This window comes from Copidosoma floridanum, unplaced genomic scaffold, assembly GCF_036245765.1.
Source record: "Copidosoma floridanum isolate Cflo_tuat_1 unplaced genomic scaffold, Cflo_Japanese_pri ptg000004l, whole genome shotgun sequence".
NCBI lineage: Eukaryota > Metazoa > Arthropoda > Insecta > Hymenoptera > Encyrtidae > Copidosoma > Copidosoma floridanum.
Window position 1 is genome coordinate 19,222,250 of NW_028321881.1, and position 27,820 is coordinate 19,250,069.

Consider the following 27,820-nt stretch of genomic DNA (forward strand, 5'->3'; position numbering starts at 1 on the left):
TTTTCATTGTACCCTCACAGCAATCTCTGAAATCTTTAAAGATCCTACTTCACATTTTTTAATGAGTAGAAAATGTATTTGTGTTTTTGTGGCAATAAAAATGTAGGGTTTAAGGTCCAGGACTTTGTTGCTCTGGTAATAAAGTTGTGAGATATAAGGAAAAAAATTTTTTTTTAATATAAATATTTTGGGGGCTTAGAATCTCTTAACAGCTTTAAAAAATAGCCGTTTTCGTGAATTACACGGGAGAAACTGTAAATCAACGGCTTCTTATGGCCACCGATCATTTTATGGCATAAAGAACGCACGGTACTTTTCAGCATAATAATTATTTGAATTTTTACACCATATTATTTAACCAAATAAACTATATGGATTCCGAAAAAATATGTTTTTAATAAGAAGATTTTTGTTCTGAGATGTATCAGGAATATGTGTAAAATTTCTAACTGAAAATGTTTCACATTACATGTCAACACACTACGGTGTTTTATTTAGTAAGTCTCGGGCGAAGCCGAGACGGGGGGCTGCTAGTTCTTAATAATTTTAATTATATCTGTATCTACTAACTAGTGTGTGTATAATACATAAAAAAATGCAGTTAAACTTAATTTTTTTGGACTGTCATTTAAAAGTAACAAAAGTTAATATTACTCTCTATTAATAATTAATACAAAAGAACAGAAACATATTCGTATCAAGGTTTGTATTATTTTTCAATAATAATTCTAAAGACAAACGCATTTTAACTGATGTCTTGTACCCCATAAGAATAACAGAAACTGTTATTGTAAATGCGGAAAATCTTTTTCTACGAAAGATAATTCCAAAAGCCACCTAAATAGTGTGCATAAAAAATTGTAAGTATGCACAACTATCTTTTGTTAATAAGGTGAATTTAAAACAATATCTTTCAAGAAAAGTCATTTTTCCATTACCAACGTTTTTTAACATAAGAAGTTGTGGTTATTTAAGAAATAAGTTTTTTCATTTTAAGTCCTAAGTTTAATGCTATAAGTTTATAAAGAATATTGTTCAGATATTCTTGCGCAAATGTCCTTTTTTTATAATCTTCTGGGACATAAGACTTTTTTAATTTTATATCTCCAATTTCTGATAACAGTTTTAAGAGTTATAGTAAAACACAGTTATTGATACTCTGTCTATATTAACTTAAATCGCACAACGTTTCTGTTGTATTGGCAATGCCAAGTTGGAAAGTCGCAGCCCTCTGTAGGTGCTATAATGTATACATAAAAATTCTTACTTATAATACAACAATCAAATAAACAATAGAACTTCTAGAAACGAAAAACTTCAAAATGATAAATCAGCAATACATAGTGACGCTTCATCAAGACGATAGTACTTATATAATACATGTAAACACATAACACATTTTATAGATATAATACATCTTGTTAACAACCCTTCTCAAAAGTATTAGCTCCAATTCTTTTTTTAGTTGATATACGTTGAAGATTGTAGTTATAGAAGAACTTATAGCAAAAATATAAAAATATTCATCATTTCAGAAATCATTCTTTTAAAACAATCTCTTTTTACCCTAATAATTTTAACAATCTTAAAATTAACATTGTATCTACTTTGAGTGCGGTGCTTAATTAACCCAGGTTTGTTCTTCTTATTTTTAGAATCTCTCTGATGTTTCGTCATTTGCGTTTCTAACATGCTGGATCGTTAACCAACGTATTTAGCCGAGCCAATATCACATGATATTTTATTAAAAACGTTAGATTTCTTATTATGATTCATAGTTTTCTTGCCAAGTCTAACGAAAGGGATTGGTTTATTAGTATATTTAAAAGTTGATCTTATATTATAAGGTTTAATGACACTCTCTAGTTCTGCAGTAAGTTTTTAATGGTAAAGTGAAAAAATTTGCAATTGATGTGTACGATAAAAAGTATCATGTATAAGATAAACTTCAAATTTTGTTTGTAGGATTGTAGATTAGCAAGCTTAATACTGAAATCTGCGAAAGTATCACAAATTCTTATTTGTAGTGAAAGCGAATAATGTAAATGAAAATTAAAAGCTTCAATGCCTTAGTGATAAGTGTGCTAGCTTTTTGGATGGAGAATATCTAAGGGTCGTGAGTTCAAATTGCGTAAAAAATTATCGAGATTTTTTTCTCATGACTTTTCGATGAAACAAGTACCCAAAATACTAGAAAACCACTTATCCAATTTTTAAAATGAATAGTAAATCTTTTTAGTGACGTCTGGACCTCTCATAGATTTATTTCGAAGAAAAACCAACACCTGGCTAGCTTATCAAGTAAAGTCACTGTCGATTTCAAAAAGGTTGGGACATCCACTTAAACGGTTTATTGGAAAAAATCCTTTCATTAAACTTGATAATAGCCACAGTGTACTCGAGACAATTACTGTTTTCTGTAAATAGTATTCTATTGTATAGGTTACTGAGTTATCTGAAACAAACTTAGTAAGAGGCCTGTGTGAAAGTCTCATATACTTGGGAAGAAGGGAAGTAATTAGGGGAAAAAAGGATTGTAGAGATAAGACATTGTAAGATACATACAATCTAAATACTATTCGCGTATGAATGAAAACTATGATGTGTACCCAAGTAACTTGGCTTTTTAAACTGATTTGTGATTATACTGTCACCTCGAATAGTTAAAAGAATATTAAGGAAACTTATTTTGTTAATGTAACCAATTTCAATGGTTAATTGCAAATTATTATTAAAACTGTTCAAAACTTGGCAAGTACGTTCAGTTATGTTTTTTGAATCATATATAAAAATATCTGTAACGCAACAAAAGTACAAGATTTAATATAACGATTTGATAGTATTGCGAAGTTCCTTGATAGTAAGATTGTTTTCATGTTTTAAGTGTTTCTAATTATTCCCTTTTGCTTGACAAATCAAGTTATTATTAGCGGTTGTTAAGAGAGTGACTTTATCTTGACTGACTAGAGTTTAATCATTGGAGATACTCAGTTTATTAATTTAATGATATTATATATAAATAAATATATATATATGTATACACATATATACAAAGTGACATGTTAAAGTTGGACAGCCTATTGTAAGTTGAGTAAGCAATAATACCATGGCAAAAATGTCACTTTAGAGTAATTTGAGGATGCTCTTTTGCATGAAATTAATAATAATAATGTGGGGATCCCAGTTAAAAAAATAAAAAAATAATTTTCACGAATATTGACCAAATAGTAAATTGGTTATGTTTTTCGTGTTTTTCGTTGAATTTTAAAGTGGGATACACTTTATCATAACCATAAAAGTGACTTTGCTTTTGCAAGGAATTAATTTAAAAAACCCATAATGCCCCAAAGATTGAGTCATAATGACAGACCAGCTGCAGTCGGACCATAACCAAATCATCGATCGATAAGGTAAGCCGTACCTACGCCGTATTTCGTCATGATTGGTAATACGACAGTGCCGTCTGCTAGGGTGCAGTAGTTTACATTTACAAGTTTTAGAGTTCATCTCAAAGCAAAATGTAATGAAAATAATTTTCTAAAGTTTTTCATATATTAAATAATACTCAAGCAGCGCTGAGGGCCGACATTTTAAGAGGCTCTGATAGCTGCTACATAAATGAAAGACTATGCCAAAGTACCCCCTATTATTAATAATTCTATAATAATAATAATATTAATAATTATAATATTAATAATAATAATAATAACAATAATAATAATAGTAATAATACAAGCCATTGGTATAATGCTAGTAAAGGTAATATTAAAGCAAAAATGTACTGTAATAATATTTTTTAAGCAATCCAATAACACTGCTTGTCCTTATTTTTAATTGATATTTATCCATGTATTTCGCAGGGCGCTGTTCCGTTCAGAGACGGGTTCAGAACCTTCGACTTCCTACTCCCAAGTCCACGCCTCTCCTTATACTTCGACTCCCGGTTTTTCATGGCCATATTGGATATTTTTTATAAATAACTGGTATTGTCAACATACTCTTATGTTCAGTTTTTTCATAATTTTAAGAAAATTAATTTTCATTTTCGTTCATTTTTAGCATTTTCTATTCTTCGATAAAGCATGCAAACGCCGCACCAGACAGATTCAAGATGCACTAATTTTTTTTTTTTTTTTTTTGCAAGAAAGTCGGCAAGTGTTAAATCGCGTACAAGTATACCAAAATCAACAATTATTAAATATGACTTATATATTCTAAGGCTAACGATTAAATTACAACTTAATCAACTACACTGCTTGTTTATTGTCGAATGATGGTTACTAAAAGTGCGTAGCGTATAATTTTTTAAAGTCATGATAGCCTGATAGTGGTAAAAACCACAAACCTATTGACCACTTTTACCCGCCTTAATTGATTGCTTAACGTAATCGCATAAGCCACACGAGCAAAAACTTCACTTTTTATATTTTAACTCAGACATAATCTGACCACTGTTAGTATCTTGACTCATGCATTATTAGACAACTTCTTGTATCTTGGCTCGGCCAAGATTTGACCTCTGTTTGTATCTTGGCTCGGCCACGATTTCATCTCTACTTCTATTTGGCACACCATTAATTTCACCATCGATAGTCTCTTGGCTCGTCAAAGATTTGACCTCTGTTCGTATCTTGGCTCGGCCAAAAATTTTATATGTGTTAGGATTGAATTTGTTTTGTATAATAAAGATTTTATCATCGATTTTATCTTGGCTCGGCCAAGATTTAACCACTGTTCGTATCTTGGCTCGAAACTATGACCATTGTTTATACAACGGCTCGGCCAAGACTTCACTTCTTATAATACTTTTCTTTAACCAAGATTAAACCACTGCTCGTCTTTTAACTGGGCCATGATTTTACCACAGTTAAAAAAAAATTTTACCATTGTTTGTATCTTGGCTTGGCTGGAATTTGACCATTGTTTGTATTTTGGCTCGGCCAAGATTTGACCATTGTTCGTATTATGGCTCGGCCATGGTTTTAGTGCTTTTAATACTTTTGCTTGGCTAAGATGAGACCACTGCCCATATTTTTACTCGGCCATGATTTACACAGTTTGTATTTTGGCCGTCCCAAAATTTTACCATTGTTTGTATCTTGACTTGGCCAAGATTTGACCAATGTTCGTATATTGACTTGGCCAAGATTTGACCACTGTTCGTATTTTGGCTCAGCCACAATTTCATCTGTATTTGTATTTGGCACACCAATGATTTTACCATCGATCGTCTTTTGGTCCATCCAAGATTTAACCTTTGTTCGTATTTTTGCTCGGCTGAAAATTTTATATCTGTTTGTATTAGGATTAAGTTCGATTTGTACATTAAAGATTTTATCATCGATCTTATCTTGGCTCAGCCAAGATTTGACGACTGTATGTATCTGGGCTTGGCTAAGATTCGACCATCGACCGTATTTTAGCTCGGCCAAGATTTGACCATCGACCGTATTTTGGTTCAGCCGTAATTTTATATCTGATTGTATTTGATACACCAAAAATTTCACTATCGATCTTATCTTGGCTTTGCCAAGATTTGACTACTGTTCGTATCTTGGCTCGGCCGTACAATGACCACTGTTCGTATTATGGCTCGGCCAAGATGTTACTTCTTTTAAAACTTTTGTTTAGCTAAGATCAGATCACTGCCCGTCTTTCGGTTTGACCATGATTTCACCACAGTTCGTATTTTGGCCTAACCAAAATTTCCCCACTATTCTTATCTTGAGCCAGCCAAGGTTTGACCACTGTTCGTTTCTTGGCTCGGCCATACTATGACCATTGTTCGTGTCACGGCTCGGCCAAGATTTTTCTTTTTTTTACTACTTCTGTTTAGCCAAGATTAGTCCCCAGTTTGTATTTTGGCTTGCCCACGATGTCATCTCTGTTTGTATTTGTTACACCCAAAATTTCATTAGCGATCGTACATATATAAAAAGTACTTTGCGCTCGAGACGAAAAATGTTGTTTGCATGTCGGTCAGAAACATACAAAAACCCTGCCCTTTGTTCGCGAATTTTGTGCTTTGCGCCCTTGGTACGGAATATACTATTACGCCCTAGGGCGTAAAGTAAGCTTAAGGTTGCAGTGACTGGTGTTTGATGGGCGTTTGTTATTTTACCTCCGTGCGTTTATTATTTTACCTTTGTTGGGCGTTTTTGAGAAGCCACTGTGCTCTTGGTAGATAATTAAGCATCCTCTGCTTACGTGCACTCGTCCAGGACCGTCCTAATGGTCTTTTGGGCGTTGCCTTGCAAACCGTCGGGGAGAGATAAACATTGCTTGAGTAAGTACTGTATCTCCTAAAGGGTGCAATGTAGATTAATTGACTGATTTGTATAAAAAATGATCTTACTATTTTCATACACTCATTGCAAACTATCAATTCTCTGTATGATTTACATAACCAGATGAGTAAATTCGATTATTATGTAAATATGTCGAAATCCACGGAAAAAAATCACTTTTGGGGTACTAAAAGTTAAAAGATTGTTTTCATCGATTACATCATCCACAACCTAAGGATTGGGTTTAAACTAGGCTCATTTTTATCGTCTTGGATAGGTTCATTCGATACGTCCAGCATAACACAAAATTTAAGCTCTGGGAAGAGCTACGGCGATAAGAACGGAGATACTTTAAAATCGATTTTTCGTCAAAATATTGCTTTGGCAGTTTGGTCTGTATTCCGATCCTGATTTAAGTCAGAGTATTGACTTTAAAAGCCATCGAAATAGCAAAAAAATACCTTCAATTTGAGCTCTGTTTAAGTTTAATCCAATTAATAAAATTGCAGTTATCGTCAGTCGAAATTTCATGCAGAGAAACTTGAAATCGACCAAAACCCTGCTTTTTTAAACGTTATTTTGATTTGCTCATTACTTTCGATTTAAGCATTATTTTTAACTCATGCAGAACTAAATTTAAAGCACTTTGACAGGACTTTCAACCACTATTTGAGAGGAATTACTTGAACTTGACTCTGAGCCAAACAGATATCAAACACCTACGTACAAAAAAAATTAGGATTATGGTGGTGTTACTGCTCAGGCTGTAGATCAGCTGTGGTTTTAAGTACAATATTTACTGGTATTATGCTTGATGAAGCTCAGAAAGAGCTTTCATTGAAGCACTTGTTAAGTTTTAAACGTTATATAGAAGTGAAGTTACGAGAGTTTTAATGTTGTGTCGAAAAAAAAAAAAAATTAACAAAATACTCTGCTCAACCACACAAGGAAATACATTAATGCATACATGTATTTTCACATTTTATTCAAACGTTTACGAAAATTGCTCGATGTTAGTACCATTGTGCTCTATCACACAGCGCATCCTTCTCGTGATGGATCGCCTGACGTTGCGTAAATGTTGAACTGTAATTGCTGAACATTCTCATCGGATTCTGTCCATCATATTCCCTGGAGTAGTTAGTGGTTTACGGTAGCACCGATCTTTCAGGTATCCCCAAAGGTTTTAAGCATTAAGTAACGATTAAGATTAAAACAATAAAATCTTAGGTATTATTATTCCAACTAAATATGTAGTCTATATGCTTTTACCGCAATACAATCGCTGTAGGCGTAAAAAAATTATGACAGATTCGTGTGATGAATCTATCGACAGCATAGTAAAAACAGATTCATGCCCTTAAAGCCTGTGTTATTTTACTATTAGCTATGTACATCACGAGAGTCACGTGACGTGTTGAGATCTTAATTAACCAATGAGTCGAAAGGAATAAGTAAACACGAGCTTTTAAGCTGCAGCAGGGGTACACAGATCCGATGGGCGTTTGAGCGAGTGCTATAGGCGTGAGGGAGAAAGGTCTTATAGCCACATAATCGCTTAAATTTTATACGCCACATAATTCAAAAATTACAAATTTAATGTGTTACTCATGACCCCTCACGAAATTTTAACGATGATGTGGCTATGAGACCCCCCCTCCCGCTTATAGCACTCGCTCAAAGCCCCATTGGATCTGTGTACCCTTGCTGCAGCTTGAAAGCTCGTGTTTACTTATTTCTTTTGACTCGTTGGTTAATTAAGATTCCAACACGTCACGTGACTCTCGTGATATACATAGCTGATTGGAAAAATAACACAGGCTTTCAGGGCACGAATCTGTTCTTACCATGCTGTTGATAGATTCATCACACGAATCTGTTATAATTTTCTCACGCCTGCAACGATCGTATTCCGGTGAAATTATACAGACAACATATTTTCGTTGGAATAATGATACCTTACATGTTATTGTTTCCATCTCAATCGTTACTTAGTGCTCAAATTACTTATGCTGTGGTACTTCCACCCTTCTCCTATACATCGGCTAGACTCGAGTACTGTAATGCACACCCAGATAGGTACATATTTACTGATCGCCCAGAGAAAAAAGGAAGCAGAGACAGAGAGAGAGAGAGAGAGAGAGAGAGAGATCATAGAGGATAAAAAATAGACAGGAATAGCCGGGCATTGTGATTTGAAATATATTTTGAAAATGTATACTTACGAAGATCTCTCGCAAGAGCCTGCACACTTTGTCGAGGCTGATTGTTCAGGGCAGCTTCAACTTGGTCTCTCAAAGGACCATCGCAGTTTCTTCTTCGCCTTGGTTGCTGCGGTGGATCCACCCTACCATGTTGCTCATAAATTCTTTAAATTCTATAAACGGGAATAAAAGACACGGATCGTAATAATTTCACACGAGCTAGAGAAACAGAAAAAAAAAATAGTTAGTACAACTGAAACAATTTACATGGAAAATTATAAAAATGCCAAAGATATGCATGGAAAGTAATTTGTACGAATTTCTTTTTTTTAATTAATAATTACCTCATGAAAGTTTGTCGTGAGGGACAGTACATTTGAGGGTGCTGTTCCTGATATAAACGTCTGGCAGCTTGTATATTACGTACACCGTTTACCGTAGTTTCAAAAATGCACCTAATGATGATCATTCGATGCTGTACGACATCCATAGCAAAAGAAATCAAGATAAAAATCAGTCAATAGTATTACTATTCACACCGAATAACCAACAAAGAAAACTATAGTACGACGTAACCAACTTGTGTTATACATCAACTGATTGACAGTTGTTGACACAGTCTACAACATAGTAACGTATAAATATTCTGAAAACACGTTAAACATTCTTTTTTTTTCAAAGCATTTAACTGAGTTCAATGTACATCACGCCAGAACGTGTACAGTCCAGAAGAAAAATCGGAAACAAATCATAACTTTTTTTGTGTTCTTGTGCCACGATAAAAATAAATAAAATACATTTCTATGATGTCTGCTCATAATCTTCATAAGTTTTTTATGAGTCGTTAAAGGCTGCCAGGTTTAAAAAATGAAGAATTTCGATTATTTTTATCGCGGCACAAAAGCCCAAAAAAAAGTTATGATTTATTTTTCGATTTTTTCCGCAAAGGCGTTTTTGCGTATGTATGGAAAACTCTTAATTTTTAATGCCAGGTGGCCTTTCGCTGCTTAAAAAACACATAGAAATTATGAACGGACATCATAGGAATGTAATCTACTTATTTTCATCCTGGCACCCGTGCTCCAAAACAAGTTATGACTTTTTATTCGATTTTTTTCGTGTACGGGTAAATGCGTATCCGCGAAAAATTCTTAATTTTTTAGCCTGGCAGTCTTTCATAGCTTGAAAAACATATTGAAGTCGTGTATTAAAAAAGTGCAACGATATTTATTGTTTTTAGCTAAAATAAGCTTTATAAAAAAGTTTTAAGCCCTAGGTCTGATTCGATTCGTCACTGGTAAGGCTACTTCGGCGTGGTTCTAGTTTCAGCTCCATATATCATTGATATAATTCTGTATTTCATAATTATAGTTTTATTTATCACTTAAATTTTCCACCGACAGTATTCTATATACCATGTTAGTGAGCTCATGTTTTGCCATGTTTCAGTAACGTTCAATTCTTTAACCTTCAAAGTACGTAAATCGCAGCTCCACCAGTTTATAATTTTGAGTACTTTGCACTTCATCATTTCAGTCCATTTTTTATACTTTGGAAAAGACTTTCTCAAGCACATGAACAAAAATGTTTCACCAAAGACCAATGGCTGAGGGAAACGATGAATGAAATGGGTGTCGAGGACGTAAGAAGGATTTCTATTGAGTCACTCCAAATATTTCTTCTCGAGAAAGGATTGGAACTATCCAAGACTCCTCTTTACCAACTCAGTGCACCCTTAGCTTTAGCAAGCTGGTTACACCGGTAAATTAATACTTAATACACCTATTTTATAAAATATCAGTTTTACAGTCGTAGCTTAATTGGTTATAGCGGTTCAACTCTCCAGGGTGATCTGGAAGTAGGCTTCCTAGGCGTCTTAAATAGTTGTGAGTTTGTTAAGAGGAAAAAGTGATGAGATCTGAGGGTAGGTGTTAAAAGAAGAGGGGTTATATTGGTTACAGTTTGTCAAGATAGGGAAAAAGTGATCAGTGGTTCAGAGTAGATTAACTATGGGGTTCCTGTCATCCCCTTCCCTCCTCAATCAATACCCGTGACAAGGGAAGAGGAAGATCTCTCCTCTGATGTCCAGACCCCGCGTGCTATAGCGTAAGGGAGTATTCGCTATGCGCTTCTACGGTGCTGCCCTCATTGTTATCAATTTCCTGTGTTAAATTTCATGGGTCAAAATAGGTGAAGCGGCCCCCGTCAACAAAAGTTCTTTACATTCCCATAAGAATACGTGTTAAAGTAACAAGTAGCGCTAAATGACAGGTGCATATCGAATAGCATGTGGTCTTGATGTTAGGAGGGGGATCTCCTCCCACCACTACCATCAAGAGTTTTACGGGTAAATAGGGGAGTGCAAGAAACCTTATAGTTTGTATACTGTTACAGTATGTTTCAGAAATATATAAAAGGGTGTTCGTGATAATAAAGAGCTAGAGCAAAGGTAGAAAAAAAATTAAAAAATCTAATTTAAATTTCTTTTCAGCCCTGGTGCTTTCAATAGAATTTATTATAATCTTAGTTGAAGAGATGCTACTTCTTTATACGAGGAACTGTATAAACCAGACGCTGCACCAAACCCTCAGAACGGCTCACAGGCTTTCCGCGCTATCTGCTCAGTGATTGATTTTAAATACCTTGAAGAAAACTTGAGCAATTACCATGAGGAATGTGACTTGATTGAGTTGCAGGTGGTTGCAAAACAGTTTGTGTAAGTATTACAAATCATAATATACAATTTTATCAACTGTTCTGGTTTATATAAATCTTTGTAATGATTGTATTACTCGTTAAGGGAACGAAAAAGTCTTATGCTATCTCAAAGGTATCAGAGGGTGTTGATGGTGAAACAGCAAAAAGGAAATAATGTTAACAGTAAAGGAAGATGACGATCACGGTAAAAATTATAAAATATATCTCTAATAAAAGAAAATTAAGTATTTATTAACATCAGCAGAAGAGTGGTTAACTTTTTGATTTTCATGTACTATTTACCTTGCTGATTAGAAAAATATAACAAATTTATAGCTGGCTTCTATTAAGGAAAAAATAGCGTTCAAAATTTGTAACGCTTGTATTTCGAGAAAGGTGACACGTAGCTAAAAATAGTTTTAGCAATCAGAAGGGCTTCAAAAAATTAATTAACTTTAGCTACTTAGCATGTATTTATTTGCACGCTATTTTCTTATAAATGAGCACCATCTGACAATTTTTATTTATTTTTTTTAATCAGTAGGGTCGAAAATACACATAAAAATAAAAAATCAAAATACTCTAGTGATAATACAGATTCAGGGCTGATTTTTTTATGCTATTACCTTTGACATAAATTCCAAAAATATGTATTTAAAATATTTTATGGTGTTATTATGTATCACTTCGAATAGAAACCTCGAAGCAAATCGTCTTGAAGATACGAGAGAAAAAGATTATAAAGTAAGGTTGAAAGCTGTTATTGTCCGTAAAAAAGCTATTGACAAAAGAGAAGCGGCTTTGATATTACGGGAAAATCGAGTGAAAATGCAGAAAGCTATGATGGCTCGTGATAATGATTTACCATTACCCATTCAACTGATCGCTTCAGCCTTCTTCCCTATCGAATTCTCCAACCAATTTACACTTTCGCTTTCAACCTGTTTCAAACTCCACACCATGCTTTCAACCTCTCCATCGCTCTTAATTTCATACACATTCCCATTTTCAATCGCCATCTTCACATAGATTCCGCTCTCACTCCTGCCCCTCTTCACCGTTTAATTCTGGCTCTCGCTCTTTCCACTCTCAAAACCATGCTTTCTCTCGCTCTTTTTCTAAATCACGATCCCAGTCTCTATCGGGCTGCTCTCGATGTCACTCACGGTCCCCTTCTAACAATCGATCAATCCTTAATTCTACACCATGCTCATCAGATCAGCGAGTTGAGAAAGCCCTGCATGAAGCATCTGTAATAAAAACGCAACAGCCTCTATCATTTTACAAAGTTGGTGAGTTAGTGTGGGTGCACTACAGGCAGTACCCTTGGTGGCCTGCCGTCGTACTGTTCGAAGCTCCAAAAAAAACAAGAAAATCGAAGATAAAGGGTGAGTTTATTTAAATTTTTTGGTTTACAGAGCACGCATTAAACGCAATTAATTAAGTTAGTTGTTTCCTAATATATAGGTCAACTGCATACAAATAAATGTTATGTCGTGATTGACAGTATAAGTAGATTTAATCCGAGAATCTTTTTTCTGCCTCTGTGAACTTTTACATAGTTCATAATAATTTTATGATTTTCAATTAGTTTTTTATATGTTTGTTATTAAATATTGCCGTATATTTAATAATTTTCTAAATATTTTCATGAATTAATCGAGTTCTTCAAACAAATAACAGAGGTAAAGTATAGAGTGAAAAATTATCAAGAATGAATGTATCCTTACATCAAAGATAGTATTTAGCAGTTATACATTTATTTTGAAGTACACGGTACCTCACAATAGTAGTAGTAAGATTTTTTAGTGTTGCGCTTTTGCTCAAATGTTATTAGTGATTAAATAAGTTATTTCTGGACAAAGATATGTAATCAATTACGTTGTATATCGATCTGAAATTTTAAACATATATTATTACACGTAAATTAATTTTTCTAAGTTTTGTAAATGGGTGATTCTGCCGTAAGTGACTCACGAATCGTAATCACGTGAAGTTATGTTATAAGTGTTAAACTTTCTTGGAAAAAATTTTCAAGCTGATATCTTGACTACGAAAAAAGATACTTAAAAAAATCTAGTCAAAATGTCACATCCGTACTCCTGTCCCAATCTCAATTTCGCACATAAATGCGCCTACTAGAAAAAAAAAGCTTTTCTGCCATATCCTCACACATACATTGTCAAGTGTGGACGTTGTCTGTTATATTTATGTTATTGTTGCATTCATGCCATAATAACATTAATTTTTGATAAATAAGCAAGAGTTTTCATGACATACAAGATGTCCCGCAATTTGTATACAAATATGGATACTGAAGGAATTACTTTAAAAACTGCACTGTTGTATTTAACGCCTTTAAGTGGTCAATTTCTCTGCCTTACATCTATAAAAAAAAAACGCACCGGCCAAAGTTGTCAAAAGTTTTAACCTCTTTGATCGATACGTATTTGAATTTTCAATTTTCGAGCGTACAAAAACTTTGGTCACATCCATCAGGCCCTAGCCCTAGAACTCTGTTCCTCACACATAAGAGTACAACTTTTTTTCTAGAAGTATTTGTCGAAGACATATTACATGTGTGCCGAAAATCATTTATGTTAAGTCTATGAGCAGCAATAGTACTTTAATGCTTGGAATGTCACATCCCCACCCATCACATCCGTACCCCTTAAAAAATAAAGCGTATCTTTCTCCCCTTTGAAGCAGCGGATTTTCGCCAAAATTTTTTTTAGCCTATTGATGCTAAAATAAGAGGTATGTGTCTCGGCGTTCGGTCAAAGTGGCCTTTTTTCGCGAGATACACCGGTAAACGGTGATTTTGCTTCCAACGCTATAGCGAAGCCGCAAGCTATTTAAAATTGCCCTAACTAGGAACTAGGCTTACATAACAGTTAAAAGGTAGCCCAATCGATTAAAAAAAGATTGTGGAATTTCGCCCCATGAATCAAAAGTAACAATGATTTATCGAAAAACAACAAATTTCGGTCAAATATTAACAAAATGTCATTTTCAGTGATTTTTGTTGCCCTTCTTCGAAGCACCGTAACTTTGAAACAGCGGCACCGAGTGTAACAAATTTTTTTTTCTATCGATAGAAAATAATCTCAGCTTTTGATTGAGCTGAGTTAAAATAGTTAATTTAACTGTACAAAATAAAAACTTTGTAGTAGAATTGCTTTGGATACTTGTTCTAGATAGTACTTTAAATCAAAATACCAAGAAAAAAAAATGTTTCCAGCAACTTTTTCTGAAACCATAATTGAAGTCATTTTGAGCCAGGTACGGCAGGACCACCCATATATGTATATGTATTGTAGATTTTAGAAAAAACTACTTTAAAGCTTGGAACTTTAATACGTCAGTGAAATATAATATAATAAATTTTATTACTTGTTGACAGGAGTGAAAATACGATTTAACGGGCCGAATAAAGGTGAAATGTACGTGAAAAACCATGCTAACATCTGTCCAATCAACTACAAATCAACTGACGATGTGATTAAAACGATCAGACAGAAGAAAAATCAGAATAACATCGAACAAGAATTTATTCATGCTTGTACAGAAGCTGGCATTAATACGTCAAAGATGTAATTTTGAAGTACAGACAAATGTATTTTATTATTTATACTTTAAAATTACTTTTTTTTCTAGAATAAAAGTGAAAATGTTATCAATAATACTGCTTTCGATATATATTTCTATTTTGCACATTTATGAGTAGAAGATTTTTTATTAATAATTGAATTAACTATTATAAGTATCATCACTTTTACAATAATTGAATGATACCATAAATGGTAAGTAAAAAATATTGAACTAAGACGAAAATAAAAGACGTACAAAGTTAAAATTTTTTTGAATCCAAACATGAGTACACTTTTCACCTGGTAAAACATTTTGTGCCAAAGTAAAATACGGTCAATGGTCAAATCTTAGCCGAGCCTAGATACAAACAGTCGTAAAATTTTAGGTAGGCCAAAATACATACAGTGGTAAAATCATGACTAAGCCAAAATACAAACAGTGGACTAATCTTGCTTCAACAAAAGTATTAAGAAAAGTAAAATCTTGGCCGAGCCGTGATACGCACAATCGTCATAGTATGGCCGGGCCAAGATACGAACAGTGGTCAAACCTTGGCTGACTCAAGATACGAATAATGATTAAATTTGGGGTTAGCCAAAATACAAACTGTGTAAATCATGGCTAAGTAGAAATATGGGCAGTGGTCTTGGCCTAGCAAAAGTATTAAAAGCACTAAAACCTTGGCCGAGCCAAGATACGAACAGTGGTTAAATCTTGGCCGAGCCAAGATAAAATTGATAATAAAATCTTTAATATACAAACCAAATTCAATCCTAACACATATAAAATTTTCGGCCGAGCGAAGATACGAACAGAGGTCAAATCTTTGACGAGCCAAGAGACGATCGATAGTGAAATTAATGGTGTGCCAAATAGAAGTAGAGATGAAATCGTGGCCGAGCCAAGATACGAACAGAGGTCAAATTTTGGCCGAGCCAAGATACAAGAAGTTGTCTAATAATGCATGAGTCAAGATACTAACAGTGGTCAGATTATGTCTGAGTTAAAATATAAAGAGTGAAGTTTTTGCTCGTGTGGCTTATGCGATTACGTTGAGCAATCAATTAGGCGGATAAAAGTGGTCAATAGGTTTGTGGTTTTTACCACTATCAGGCTATCATGACTTTAAAAAATTATACGCTACGCACTTTTAGTAACCATCATTCGACAGTAAACAAGCATTGTAGTTGATTAAGTTGTAATTTAATCGTTAGCCTTAGAATACACAAGTCATATTTAATAATTGTTGATTTTGGTATACTTGTACACGATTTTACACTTGCCGACTTTCTTGCAAAAAAAAAAAAAAAAAAATTAGTGCATCTTGAATCTGTCTGGTGCGGCGTTTGCATGCTTTATCGAAGAATAGAAAATGCTGAAAATGAACGAAAATGAAAATTAATTTTCTTAAAATTATGAAAAAACTGAACATAATAGTGTGTTGACAATACCAGTTATTTATAAAAAATATCCAATATGGCCATGAAAAACCGGGAGTCGAAGTATAAGGAGAGGCGTGGACTTGGGAGTAGGAAGTCGAAGGTTCTGAACCCACCCCTGAACGGAACAGCGCCCTGCGAAATACATGGATAAATATCAATTAAAAATAAGGACAAGCAGTGTTATTGGATTGCTTAAAAAATATCATTACAGTACATTTTTGCTTTAATATTACCTTTACTAGCATTATACCAATGGCTTGTATTATTACTATTATTATTATTATTATTATTATTATTATTATTATTATTATTATTAATATTATAATTATTAATATTATTATTATTATAGAATTATTAATAATAGGGGGTACTTTGGCATAGTCTTTCATTTATGTAGCAGCTATCAGAGCCTCTTAAAATGTCGGCCCTCAGCGCTGCTTGAGTATTATTTAATATATGAAAAACTTTAGAAAATTATTTTCATTACATTTTGCTTTGAGATGAACTCTAAAACTTGTAAATGTAAACTACTGCACCCTAGCAGACGGCACTGTCGTATTACCAATCATGACGAAATACGGCGTAGGTACGGCTTACCTTATCGATCGATGATTTGGTTATGGTCCGACTGCAGCTGGTCTGTCATTATGACTCAATCTTTGGGGCATTATGGGTTTTTTAAATTAATTTCTTGCAAAAGCAAAGTCACTTTTATGGTTATGATAAAGTGTATCCCACTTTAAAATTCAACGAAAAACACGAAAAACATAACCAATTTACTATTTGGTCAATATTCGTGAAAATTATTTTTTTATTTTTTTAACTGGGATCCCCACATTATTATTATTAATTTCATGCAAAAGAGCATCCTCAAATTACTCTAAAGTGACATTTTTGCCATGGTATTATTGCTTACTCAACTTACAATAGGCTGTTCAACTTTAACATGTCACCTTGTATATATGTATATATTTCTAATTCATTAACTCTATTTTGTGATAGATGACAATAATTAAATATTTTGGTTCGTGTAAATAGTTTTTGAATATGACCCTACTACATACAGGTAAACAATCACACGATTTGTTAGTTTTTTTTTCGAAAACTGAAAAAAAATTTTATTAATGAAGTTTGGGCAGTAAGGAACAAAGATGTACTTTTTTAAATCTAATTTCTAAAGTTGTGATATTTTACTGTACGGATTTTGGGACACCACATAAAAATTGTAAAACGTGTATCATTTAAAAATTAAAAACTCAATGGAATCACAAGAATCGTAGTTATTAATAATAAAACAATAATTATTGTTGTCAGCACTGTTTAACATCCTTATTTTAAACTAAAATTACAAACTCATTTATCACACTATTCATTGAATATTTTTATCAACAATGTTTATTAAAATACTTCTTCCTTTCGTTTTTACCTACTATGTCTCATCCGTGATTGTATTTGAAAATTGATCTCCGTAAGAAATTGTCATGTTGTAAGTCAATTTTCCTAATTGAATGAAAAATGTCAAAAAAAAGCTCAAAAAGTTCTTGAGGAAGTTTAAATTTGTACAAAAAATCAAATAAACCAACGTTGTGTAAAAATTCTACAGTAAAATCTTTGAGGCGACTTATGTTGGTGAGACAAAACGAGCAACTCAAATACGCATAAATTAATACAGAAAAAACAAAAAATCTGACTCTGAAAAATTGACTTGATACAAATCAAATTACACACAACCATAAGTTTTATTGAGATTCTGTAAAAATACTTGACAAACAAGCTATCTATAACAAACGAGTTACTTCCAATATTTTCTTTACAAAGGCAGACAATAATAACATCAAAAAGAAGAAAGACGTTCTGTACTTTAGTAAATCATACTTCTCGTTATTACGAAAGTTCAAATCTACGATAATGCCCTCGTTCGTCTACCTTTGTCGTGCCAACTATAAGTAATACAAAGCTTTGTAATGTAGCGAAATCTATCGTTCGACCAGTGACAAGTGAGTCGTAACACTTACGGACTCTCGCGTACCTGAGGTAATTGTAACGTATTGTAAATTGTGTAGTGAATCGTATCGTTGTGCCTATGTAACCGTATTAAAATCTCTTTTAGCCTGGTTGAGCTTAAGCAAATGGTCAGAAAAATATTGCTGTATTGAACCAAGAAAAACAAATACGCCAGGTGTTACAATTTTTTAAATCTCGCCCCCAATGGATCCACCGATCATCTTACTTTTCAGATTATCGGGGTTCACTGATATAACTTATACCAATTTTAGTAATTTAGTATGGCTCTAATAGATATACAAGTAATATTGATATATTTATCATCGTATCTATTGGAGCATACACATCGATGGTGATACTTTTATAGAAGCATTCTTAAAACCATCAATACTTGCTCTTTCTCGATAACAAACATACTAAGAATTAACATTTTTTCTGTTTAAAGAAAACTTCTTAAGAAATAAATAAGGATGAGAAAAATATCCTTCCTGGATGCGGATCAAACACGCATGGGTCAATTATATAGTTTTAACCATTTCATAACTATGAGCTGTTTAGGTACATAGCTATATAATGTAGTGAACAAAAAAAAATTAATGCACCAAGTACTTTATACTACATATTTGTATACATGCATATTTCAATCTTATCTAACTAACAAATAAAGCAAAGTTTAATAAAACGTTATAATCTCTAACTACAAAAACTACCGAACCAATGGTGCTGAAATTTTACTAGTTAATCTAGATCAGTCGTATCCACTAGATAGCTTCGAAGTACAATAAAAGTCACCTGAAATCAAAGTCATTGAGTCTGATGGTAATATACCCAAGCAGAATGTCATTAACCATAGTCGTCTACTAGCAGTGCGTATAGAACAGAGCTGTTAGTCATGCAGATGGGTGGTTTGGCTACCGATGACATTCTGATACTCTGTATTTGCAATAAGTAAGTAACCTATGCCGATTTTTACCACGGATTGTAAAAAATAACCAAGTGCCCTCATAGAATAAGCGTTATGAAAACTCACGTCTCCAGCGTGATACCTAGACCAAGAGATGGTTGGCCACAGCACAACCTGCTCTTACGCTTATCTAGGTCGTGATTATTTGTTATCACTCTTGCTAAAGTACCTCTAGCTACTATAGCAACTCACGAAGAACACCCTCTATGAGTTCAGGTGGCCAAATCTGCTGATAAAATTATCAGCCTCTTCTTCAAAATTTATTATTTTCGTCTGCTTTTGTCTACAGGTTTCTTATTAATTTTTTATTTTATTTTAAAAAGGTACCAGTAATAAGTTTTTAAGTTAAAGGTGCTGGTGTCACCATTCATGTGTAGTAGCTGGTTTCTACTGATATAAGTGGGCAGATGAAAATAATGAAAAAAACTTTTATAATTATTATTCAAGGCTAAGAGTGCATTAACTCTAGTTACAATTAGTTACTACTATTTGAAGAATTAAATCACGTGACTCAGAATTAAGGACTAAAAAAAAGTAGTATTTTGAGATAAAGTATTAGATTTTGAGTAAAACCTTTCGCTTCTTATCTCAAAGCCTAAGTAAAAAGTTATAATTTATTATTAGCATCGTCTTAACAATACTTCAATATTTGTCGTAACCCTCTTTAGACATTGTTCACCACTCCCTTAAAGATAGTTTTATCTAGATAATATGTTAAAACATTTCCATGCTATCAGTAAGGTAGTGCTATTCGCTATGCGCGTATGTCAGGTGGCGCCATTGAGTGAGAGAAATTGTCCCTCGCTAAGATCGCCAGAATGCATGGAGTCTTAAAGGAAAATTTTTAAATAAATTAAAAAGAAGGTCATTAAGAGTGAATGGACCAAATAAATCAGTGATTTGAGTGTGTCTTATGTTAGTGTACAGTAATAAATTTCGTTTGGTGTTGCCATGTGTACTACAAGATTGGAAAAAATGAAAATATGGATTGCGACTATGAGAACACAGCATATTTGAGTGCACATTTACACTTGTGTAAAGCTAAAAAAACACAAGTAATCCATGGAAACGTAGTATAAATGTGTAAAAATTAACCTAACCTGTCATTAGTATTAATTTTTATTGAACACTGTGTTGTGAGAAATAGATAAATGTAAGCAGTACTTGTGTTTCTCAAGCTCCATACAAGTGCAAGCATGTGTATACACATATATATGTTGTATTAGCACAGTCGTAATCCATGTTTTTATTTTTTCCAATCTTGTAGTACATATGACAACACCAACCAAAACTTATTACTGTACATTAACAAAATACACAATTAAATCACTGATCCATTTGGTCAATCCATTCTTAATAAACTTTTTTTTAACTTATTAAAAAGTTTTCCTATAAGGCTCCATGCATTCTGTCGATTTCAGCGAGGGACAATTTCTCTCACTCATCGACGCCACCTGACATAGATGCATAGCGAATACCACGCTGTTTTTTTTCTCTTAAATTCTTAATACGTTTAATGATTGCATTACTGAATATATATACAAAAGCATACCATGATATTTTCATACTAAATCCAAAATCAACGAATAATCGTATAGAATATTTTTACTGTTGACCTTGCTGGTAGCCTTATTCACCACAAAAAAAAATAGAAATCATGTGTTTCTCTTTACAAAAATATGTTTAATGATTTATTAAGCTAACTATTTTGTTTTCAAACTAAATAATGCGTAACGTTTGAAAAAAATGTGTGTGATATACACTCTACATTATTTAAAAACTTGATGTACACACTATTTTAATTCATATATATTCATGTTTCAATTTAATGTTTTAATGTTACAGATATAACTTTTCAAAATAAATTAGTCATTAGAAAGAATTTTTTTTTTAGTTGAAGATATTTAAGAGTACAAGGATGTATACGTGATAATAATATCTACGGTTAATAGTACAGTACAATTTCGTTTTATCATAAAAGTAAGCAGTAAAAAATAATTAATAAAATTTATCTTATTATGTTATAAAATAATATAATAATAATAGTTTAATTGATTTTATAAACTCATTTATTATTTAAATGAACTGTGCAATAGTATAACGCACAATTTCGTACTTTTGCAAAAGTGTCAACATTAAATTTTTTCTCTTGACCTCAAATTAGTTCATTAAAAAAGTTTTCTTTCAAACAATATCTTATGTTTCCAAATTATTTCATTCTATTTAAAGGTAAATTCAATTACCATTTTTACATCTTGATTAGGTGACGTATAAATAACCATGCAAAAATAGTGGTTTTCTTGAGTATTATTCAATATTATTAAAACTCTGATGCCGAGATTTATTCATGATGGCGAAAAACGATTGGACTACATCAAATTGTTTTCTGTATAGAATAAAAGGTAATGATAATGAACTAGAAAACATTCTGGCGATTAAAAAAAAATATTGGTTTTACGTTTTTAAATACAAAACAATGTTCGAAGATGTAATGATTTAATACTTTTTTGTACAATTGTGCTTGTATCACTATTTTTTTAAACTGGAAGAATCTGTCTAAAATATCCTACTAAAACAATTAACTTATCACCAAAATAGATATTAGTATTATATAAATTACGTAATGTTCTTTCAACTATTTCTAAGGCTTTTTTTAAATCATGGAAGCCTTGTCCCATATGATCAAATCTACTCCTTTCAATATTTTTTTTTTAGGTTTAAATTCCAAAAATGAATTTCTTACATAAGTTAGATTTATAGATAAACGAAATGTTCTACGACTGGTCATTTTTTCTAAAAGTTATATCGACGTTATACCAGTCCATGCGATCGATAAAATTTGTTTTCCACGAAAAATAAAATAACAAATTAACGTTTTAAATAAAAATCTTTTTCCTGAACCTCATAGGGCATCAATAGACAAAATTTTATCTTTCTAATCCCATAAAATTTTCAAAATCTCGATTGGATCTACAATTAATTATACATTAAATTAAACATTTGAGAAGGAAAAAATGTTTTTGTGGTACTATCTTCTTGTATATAAATTTCTGTTGGTATAAGTAAATTGAAATTTCCACATGATTTGTCTTTTAATTATAAAATCTTATTTATATGTAAAAGTGCACAATTTTTGTACGTATTTAAGTTTATAAGGCAAACTAAAAAAATAAAGTATTTAACTAATATCAAAAAATTGTAAGGTTGTCGCGTGGAGCGTGCAGGGTAGCAAAGCCTTACTACTGTATCTATACTTAAAAACATAAAGGGCCTTGCCACTCTGTGCACTTTGCGTACCAGTCCCGTATCTACCATAATGTAGGGTGTATAAATATATTCGTTATAATATTCAATACGCAAATTCAGTTGATAAAATGTAAGGTAATAAGTTTTTTTGTACAACTCAGCCTTTTTCCTTTAATATTATGACACTTATTGAATTTTTAAAATGGATGGACAGAGAGTCTTTAAGTAGTACCTCCATGTGTGTTTGTATACATATTTAAACATAAATATACATACGTATGTATAACTTTATGTAAGGTAACTTATAAGGACTTTATGAGCTTCTCGAATACATACTAATAATATTAAAAAGTTATGAGGACATTTAGCATAATTATGATTATGTCCTCATAATAACTTTTCTTTACATTATTATGTAAGAAAAGGTTATAATCGGGACAAAATCGTACTCATGCAGACTGTCCTCATAACTTTTCAATGTTATTAGTATGTATTCTAAAAGCACGTAAAGTCCTCATAAGTCACCTTACATAAAGATATATGTATTTACTATTGGAGCCTCACTCCCCTGCGTGCTTTGCACGTAAACCCTCCCATTTTTGTTATTTAAAAAATAATTGGAAAAAAGAATAAGTTTCACATGTTCTTTTTTTTTCTTTTTTACAATCTTTGAACGGAAAGTAACCTCATTAAAAATTTACTTAAAATAATAAGAGAAATGAGACCATGTACTAAAAATAACAATGGCAATTGGCAAATACGTACTAATATTGATTTTATGTACACATAAAAAGATATTGTAAATATATAGTGTTTCGTCGGTGTGACGTACTATTCGAGTTGAAGCTTTCGCTTAATAACTCGGGATACACGCTGGGCACGTCAATGGGACACGGGGCTAAAGGGGTAGCTCTAACTAACGATGCGGTATTTGCAAAGGGGCTACGACTGTTTTACCCGACAAAAACCGACTTCTGTGCAATATTCCGATTAACTTGCTCACGGCTCGTCTAAGGTTGGTATTCCGTCCGCGTTCTAGATGATACCGGTACCGTTACGGGAAGAAATGTCGTTTCTAAAGGTTACGAGGGGGTAAATGGAAATTTGACTCACGACCTGACTCGGATGTACTAATACCGTCGCGAGTACTGATTTTCGATTTAATTCGATTAGTTATTGCTCCGATAGTACCACTACCTTGGCGGATACTAGTGTGCGCGTAAAACAAACCTAATAATTCCTGATGATCCACGGGTACCAATACCGTAGCAGATAATGGTTTGCGCGTAAAACAAACTTAATAATTCTCGATAATCCTCGGGTACCAATACCGTGGTCGATAATGGTGTGCGCGTAAAACAAACCTAATAATTCTCGATGATCCACGGGTACCAATACCGTAGCAGATAATGGTGTGCGCGTAAAACAAACTTAATAATTCTCGATAATCCTCGGGTACCAATACCGTGGTCGATAATGGTGTGCGCGTAGAACAAACCTAATAATTCTCGATGATTCACGGGTACCAATACCGTAGGAGATAATGGTGGGCGCGTAAAACAAACTTAAGAATTCTCGATAATCCTCGGGTACCAATACCGTGGTCGATAATGGTGTGCGCGTAAAACAAACCTAATAATTCTCTATGATCCACGGGTACCAATACCGTGGCGCATAATGGTGTGCGCGTGAAACAAACTTAGTAATTTCCGATGATCTATGGGTACTAATACCATGGCCGTAATAGTGTGCGCGTAAAACAAACTTAGTAATTGACCCGGCCGAAAAAGAGTAAAAACGGTAAAAGAGGGAATACGAAAAATTTGTCATATAAACTTCAACACTTACTTTTATTTAAATATAAAACAGAAGTACACCGCGAACCAGTGTGAGCCTAGGCGAGTGGAGTATTCGAAATGTTACGCGCTCGTAGAGGACCGAGTGATAGTAAAGGCGGACTCTAACTGTTCAGTCGACCGTTCGAGGATGAAAAACAAAATTACGTGTGTCCTTACCTCGTGGTAGACTGGGGGGTAGCAAAGGCGGACTCTTACTACTCAGTCTACCGGTCGAAGGGTAGTAGTTAGGAGAGTCATTGGGCCTTTTTATAAGGAGTAGTGGACCTCGGTGATGTACTGGTTCGAGAACGACGCAGGAAAACTTGCCGAGAAAAAATCTTGAAGAAAATACAATAGCCGAAAATCTTATTGGCTAGAACTGCTCCAGTTCAGCCACTAAAAAATTGGCACTTCCCACATCCGGCTTGCTCTCCTACATGCGTTAAGAGACGAGAAGGTGATTCACTTACTCTTGCCTTTCTTTTCTCTTTTACATTAAAATGTTACGAGATTTAAATATGACTTAACATTAACATTAAGACAGAATATTATTAACTAATACTAAGCACCGGTCGTTTGTTCAGTTGAACTCGTTGCAAAAAGAGCGGTGAAAATCGTTTAACAATTCAATTAATGCTTGGGTGAATAAACGATCGGTGTGTTACGATTTATCAATTAATACTACTACTTAAACGCTAAAATGATGGCCGCTGCCGTAATAACTTATAATTGCAATATTAGTGGTGGTAGTTACAATAATAATAATAATAATAATAATAATAATAATAATAATAATAATAATAATAATAATAATAACGATAGTAATAATGATAGTAATAATTAAATCAATAATAATAATGATAATAATGGTTATGATGACGATGACGACGACGACGATCATGATGATGGCCATCTCACTGGCTTTCAGAACCGCAGAAAAGGTACAATCAAAGTGGCTATGCTACCGCAAAATCGATGGTAGGAGAGAATGCTAGTGCTTCGTCCCTTTCGTCTTCCATAGGAGCAGTAGAACAAGTATTAAAAGCAGTTCGGAGTACTCGAGACATATGCCATGGAGCGAGACCCTTCGTTCTTCTGGTGACCTTGGATGTAAACAACGCTGTCTACTCAGAAAGATAGAAGGACATGCTTCACGCTCTAAAACACACATTCAGAATATCAGACTATCTCTTGAGAGTATTGAGATATTATTTCAAGAACCGCTTCTTGACCTATACGACAACAGAAGGTGAAACAAAGAAGAAAATAACTGCAGGGGCATTCCAGGGATCCATACTTGAACTTGATCTCTGGAACGTATCATACGATGGACTACTCCGCCAGGAAATACCAGAGGGAACGTTCTTGGTAGGATGCGCGAACGATGCTGCTGTAGTGATCGTTGAGCTCGTGATGGAACTTGTCCAGATACGACTTAACCAGGTTATGCGGAGAGTGGCTCCATGGATAATATTTTGTACGGGGCTGAGATATGGGGAGATAAAATAAACGTTGAAAAGAAGAGAGTGAAAATCACCCAAGTTCAAAGAATAGGAGCCTTGAGGATAGCCTGTGCCTATCGCACAGTCTGATGGACGATACGCCTGATAAAAGATGTCAAGGAACGGACTGAGCGAAAACACGGGAAAGTAGATTACTATCTTACCCAGTCCCTCTCAAATTACGAGTATTTCCGCTTGTACTTTGACAAGATGCGTAAAACACAGACGGTTGCGTGCAAATACTGTGGCTACAATAAAGATGATGCAGAACATTCGTTCTTTGACTGCACCAAGTGGCAAGCCGAACGAAACGTATTGCAGGAAAGGATCGGAATTTTAAATCTCGACAATGTCATAGATAAAATGCTACTCAACGAAGAAAAATGGACTGCAGTAGCCCAATACATACATACAGTTCTCCGGGCCAAAAAGGAGGACGGTTTTCTAGACGACTGAGTGGAGGTGTTGGGCGCTCTGTGGTGCGCGTGTGGATCCGGTACCATCGTGGGGGCGTGGAGTGGTGCTTCTGCTGCGATGCTCATAGTGTTCGGGGGTGGGGCTGCCGGGGCGTGGCCGCGGGGCGGTTGGTGTGCGAGATGGGGGTCTACGTGGGTCCTTAAGCACGTGCAGACTCCCTCAAACCGCTTCGCTCTATCACCTTCCTGCTGATGAGCGGCTGCGGCTTGGTGGCCCATGCTTTTGGGTGCTTCGCTCCCACTACCCTACTTTTTTTCCGGGGCTGGGCTTCCGGGGTGTGGCTGTGGGGTGGATGGTGTGCCATATGGGAGCTTGCGTGGGTGCTTGAATGTGGGCAGGCTCCTGTGGACCGCTTCGCTGTATTACCTTTCTGTCGATGAGCGGCTGTACCTCGATGGCCTAAGTTTCCGCCCCGTAAGCTCTGCAGTGGGTGCGCTCCTTGCGCTTCTGTCGGGGGTGGCTGGATCTGGGCTCGTGCTGGGGAGCGTCTGCTCATTATTTTGCTCCTTGTCCAATCAATCAGAGAAGCGCAGCTTGTATGTATGACGGAAACTTGAAAATACCCTAGACAACGCAAAAGTCACAAGACGCGTTGGTAACAAAACACTGAAGAAAGTTCGTACCAGATGTTATGCCTCCGTGACCCTGGCTTGAAGTTTAAATGCGAGAGCAGATTCCGAGCCGGGTGTCTCAGGAGAATGGTCTTGCCAGTTTAGTGGGTATGGTTATAACGAGTCACACACAGGGAAGGGTTAGTTCACCCTTCTATCGTGCACAAACGCATTCTGGACGACCTCGGAAAAAAAAATAACAATAACAAAAACAACAACAACAACAACAACAACAATAATAATAATATTGTAGCAATAATAATAAGAATAGCAGTTGTGAGAATAACGATGAGAATAATAGTGATTTTCCTGTCGCAAGTTAACATAATTAGTTTTACCGGTAGTTTTGATTGTTTATAATGTTGCAAAAATAATGCGAAATTTTGGTAGAATTTTAGTCAACCTGTTTTTCTGCTGCTAGTCGTTGGAGAGGGAGTTGTCTCGTGGTACCCTAGGGAATCAGAAACTCTGTTACCACAATTGGAGCATGGCGTAGAGAGTCTCTCTCTCTCTTTCTCTCTCTCTCTCTCTCTCTCTCTCGACATCTCCTAGTCAAGAAAAAGGAGAGGGTTAACTTTCCGTTTTCCTTTACATTTGGAAAAAAGTGTTAGCAATTAACTCGATTACAAATTAGACTATTGCAGTATGCTTATGAAATTATTAATGCTATGCAAAAAGGGTTACTCGGTAAATCATGAGCTTGCGAACTTGAATGGTAAAAATCGGGTAATCCCTTGAAAGTTAATAATGTTATTTACCAAGCTTGTCATAGTTAATACGTAATGTAGTTGTTTGCTAGAAGTGTAGTGTGTACTGGTTGTTTGTGACGATTCTGGTTTTTACTCATATTTTTGCTTATTTACATGTATTAATTCTAAGCTATCGTAATATTTTACTTAATGTTATTTAATCCTAATCTAAAATTATGTTTGCCTGTTATACTTTAGTTTAACTGTT

At 34.3% G+C, this 27,820-nt stretch overlaps 1 protein-coding gene across 2 annotated transcripts in view; it reads left to right on the top strand.

Moving 5' to 3' along the window:
- Positions 1–27,820, top strand: part of ICA69 (islet cell autoantigen 1-like protein) — a 255,263-nt gene that overhangs the window by 40,463 nt on the left and 186,980 nt on the right. Inside the window, exon 1 of one of the 2 annotated variants that reach the window (XM_089597525.1) lies at positions 11,356–11,393. The exons of the other annotated variant lie outside the window; for it this stretch is intronic. Within the exon in view, the coding sequence (XP_089453651.1) occupies positions 11,363–11,393 (31 nt within the window). The 5' untranslated portion in view covers positions 11,356–11,362. Of the gene's footprint in view, positions 1–11,355; positions 11,394–27,820 lie in introns of those variants that run through there. 2 annotated transcript variants of the gene reach the window in all.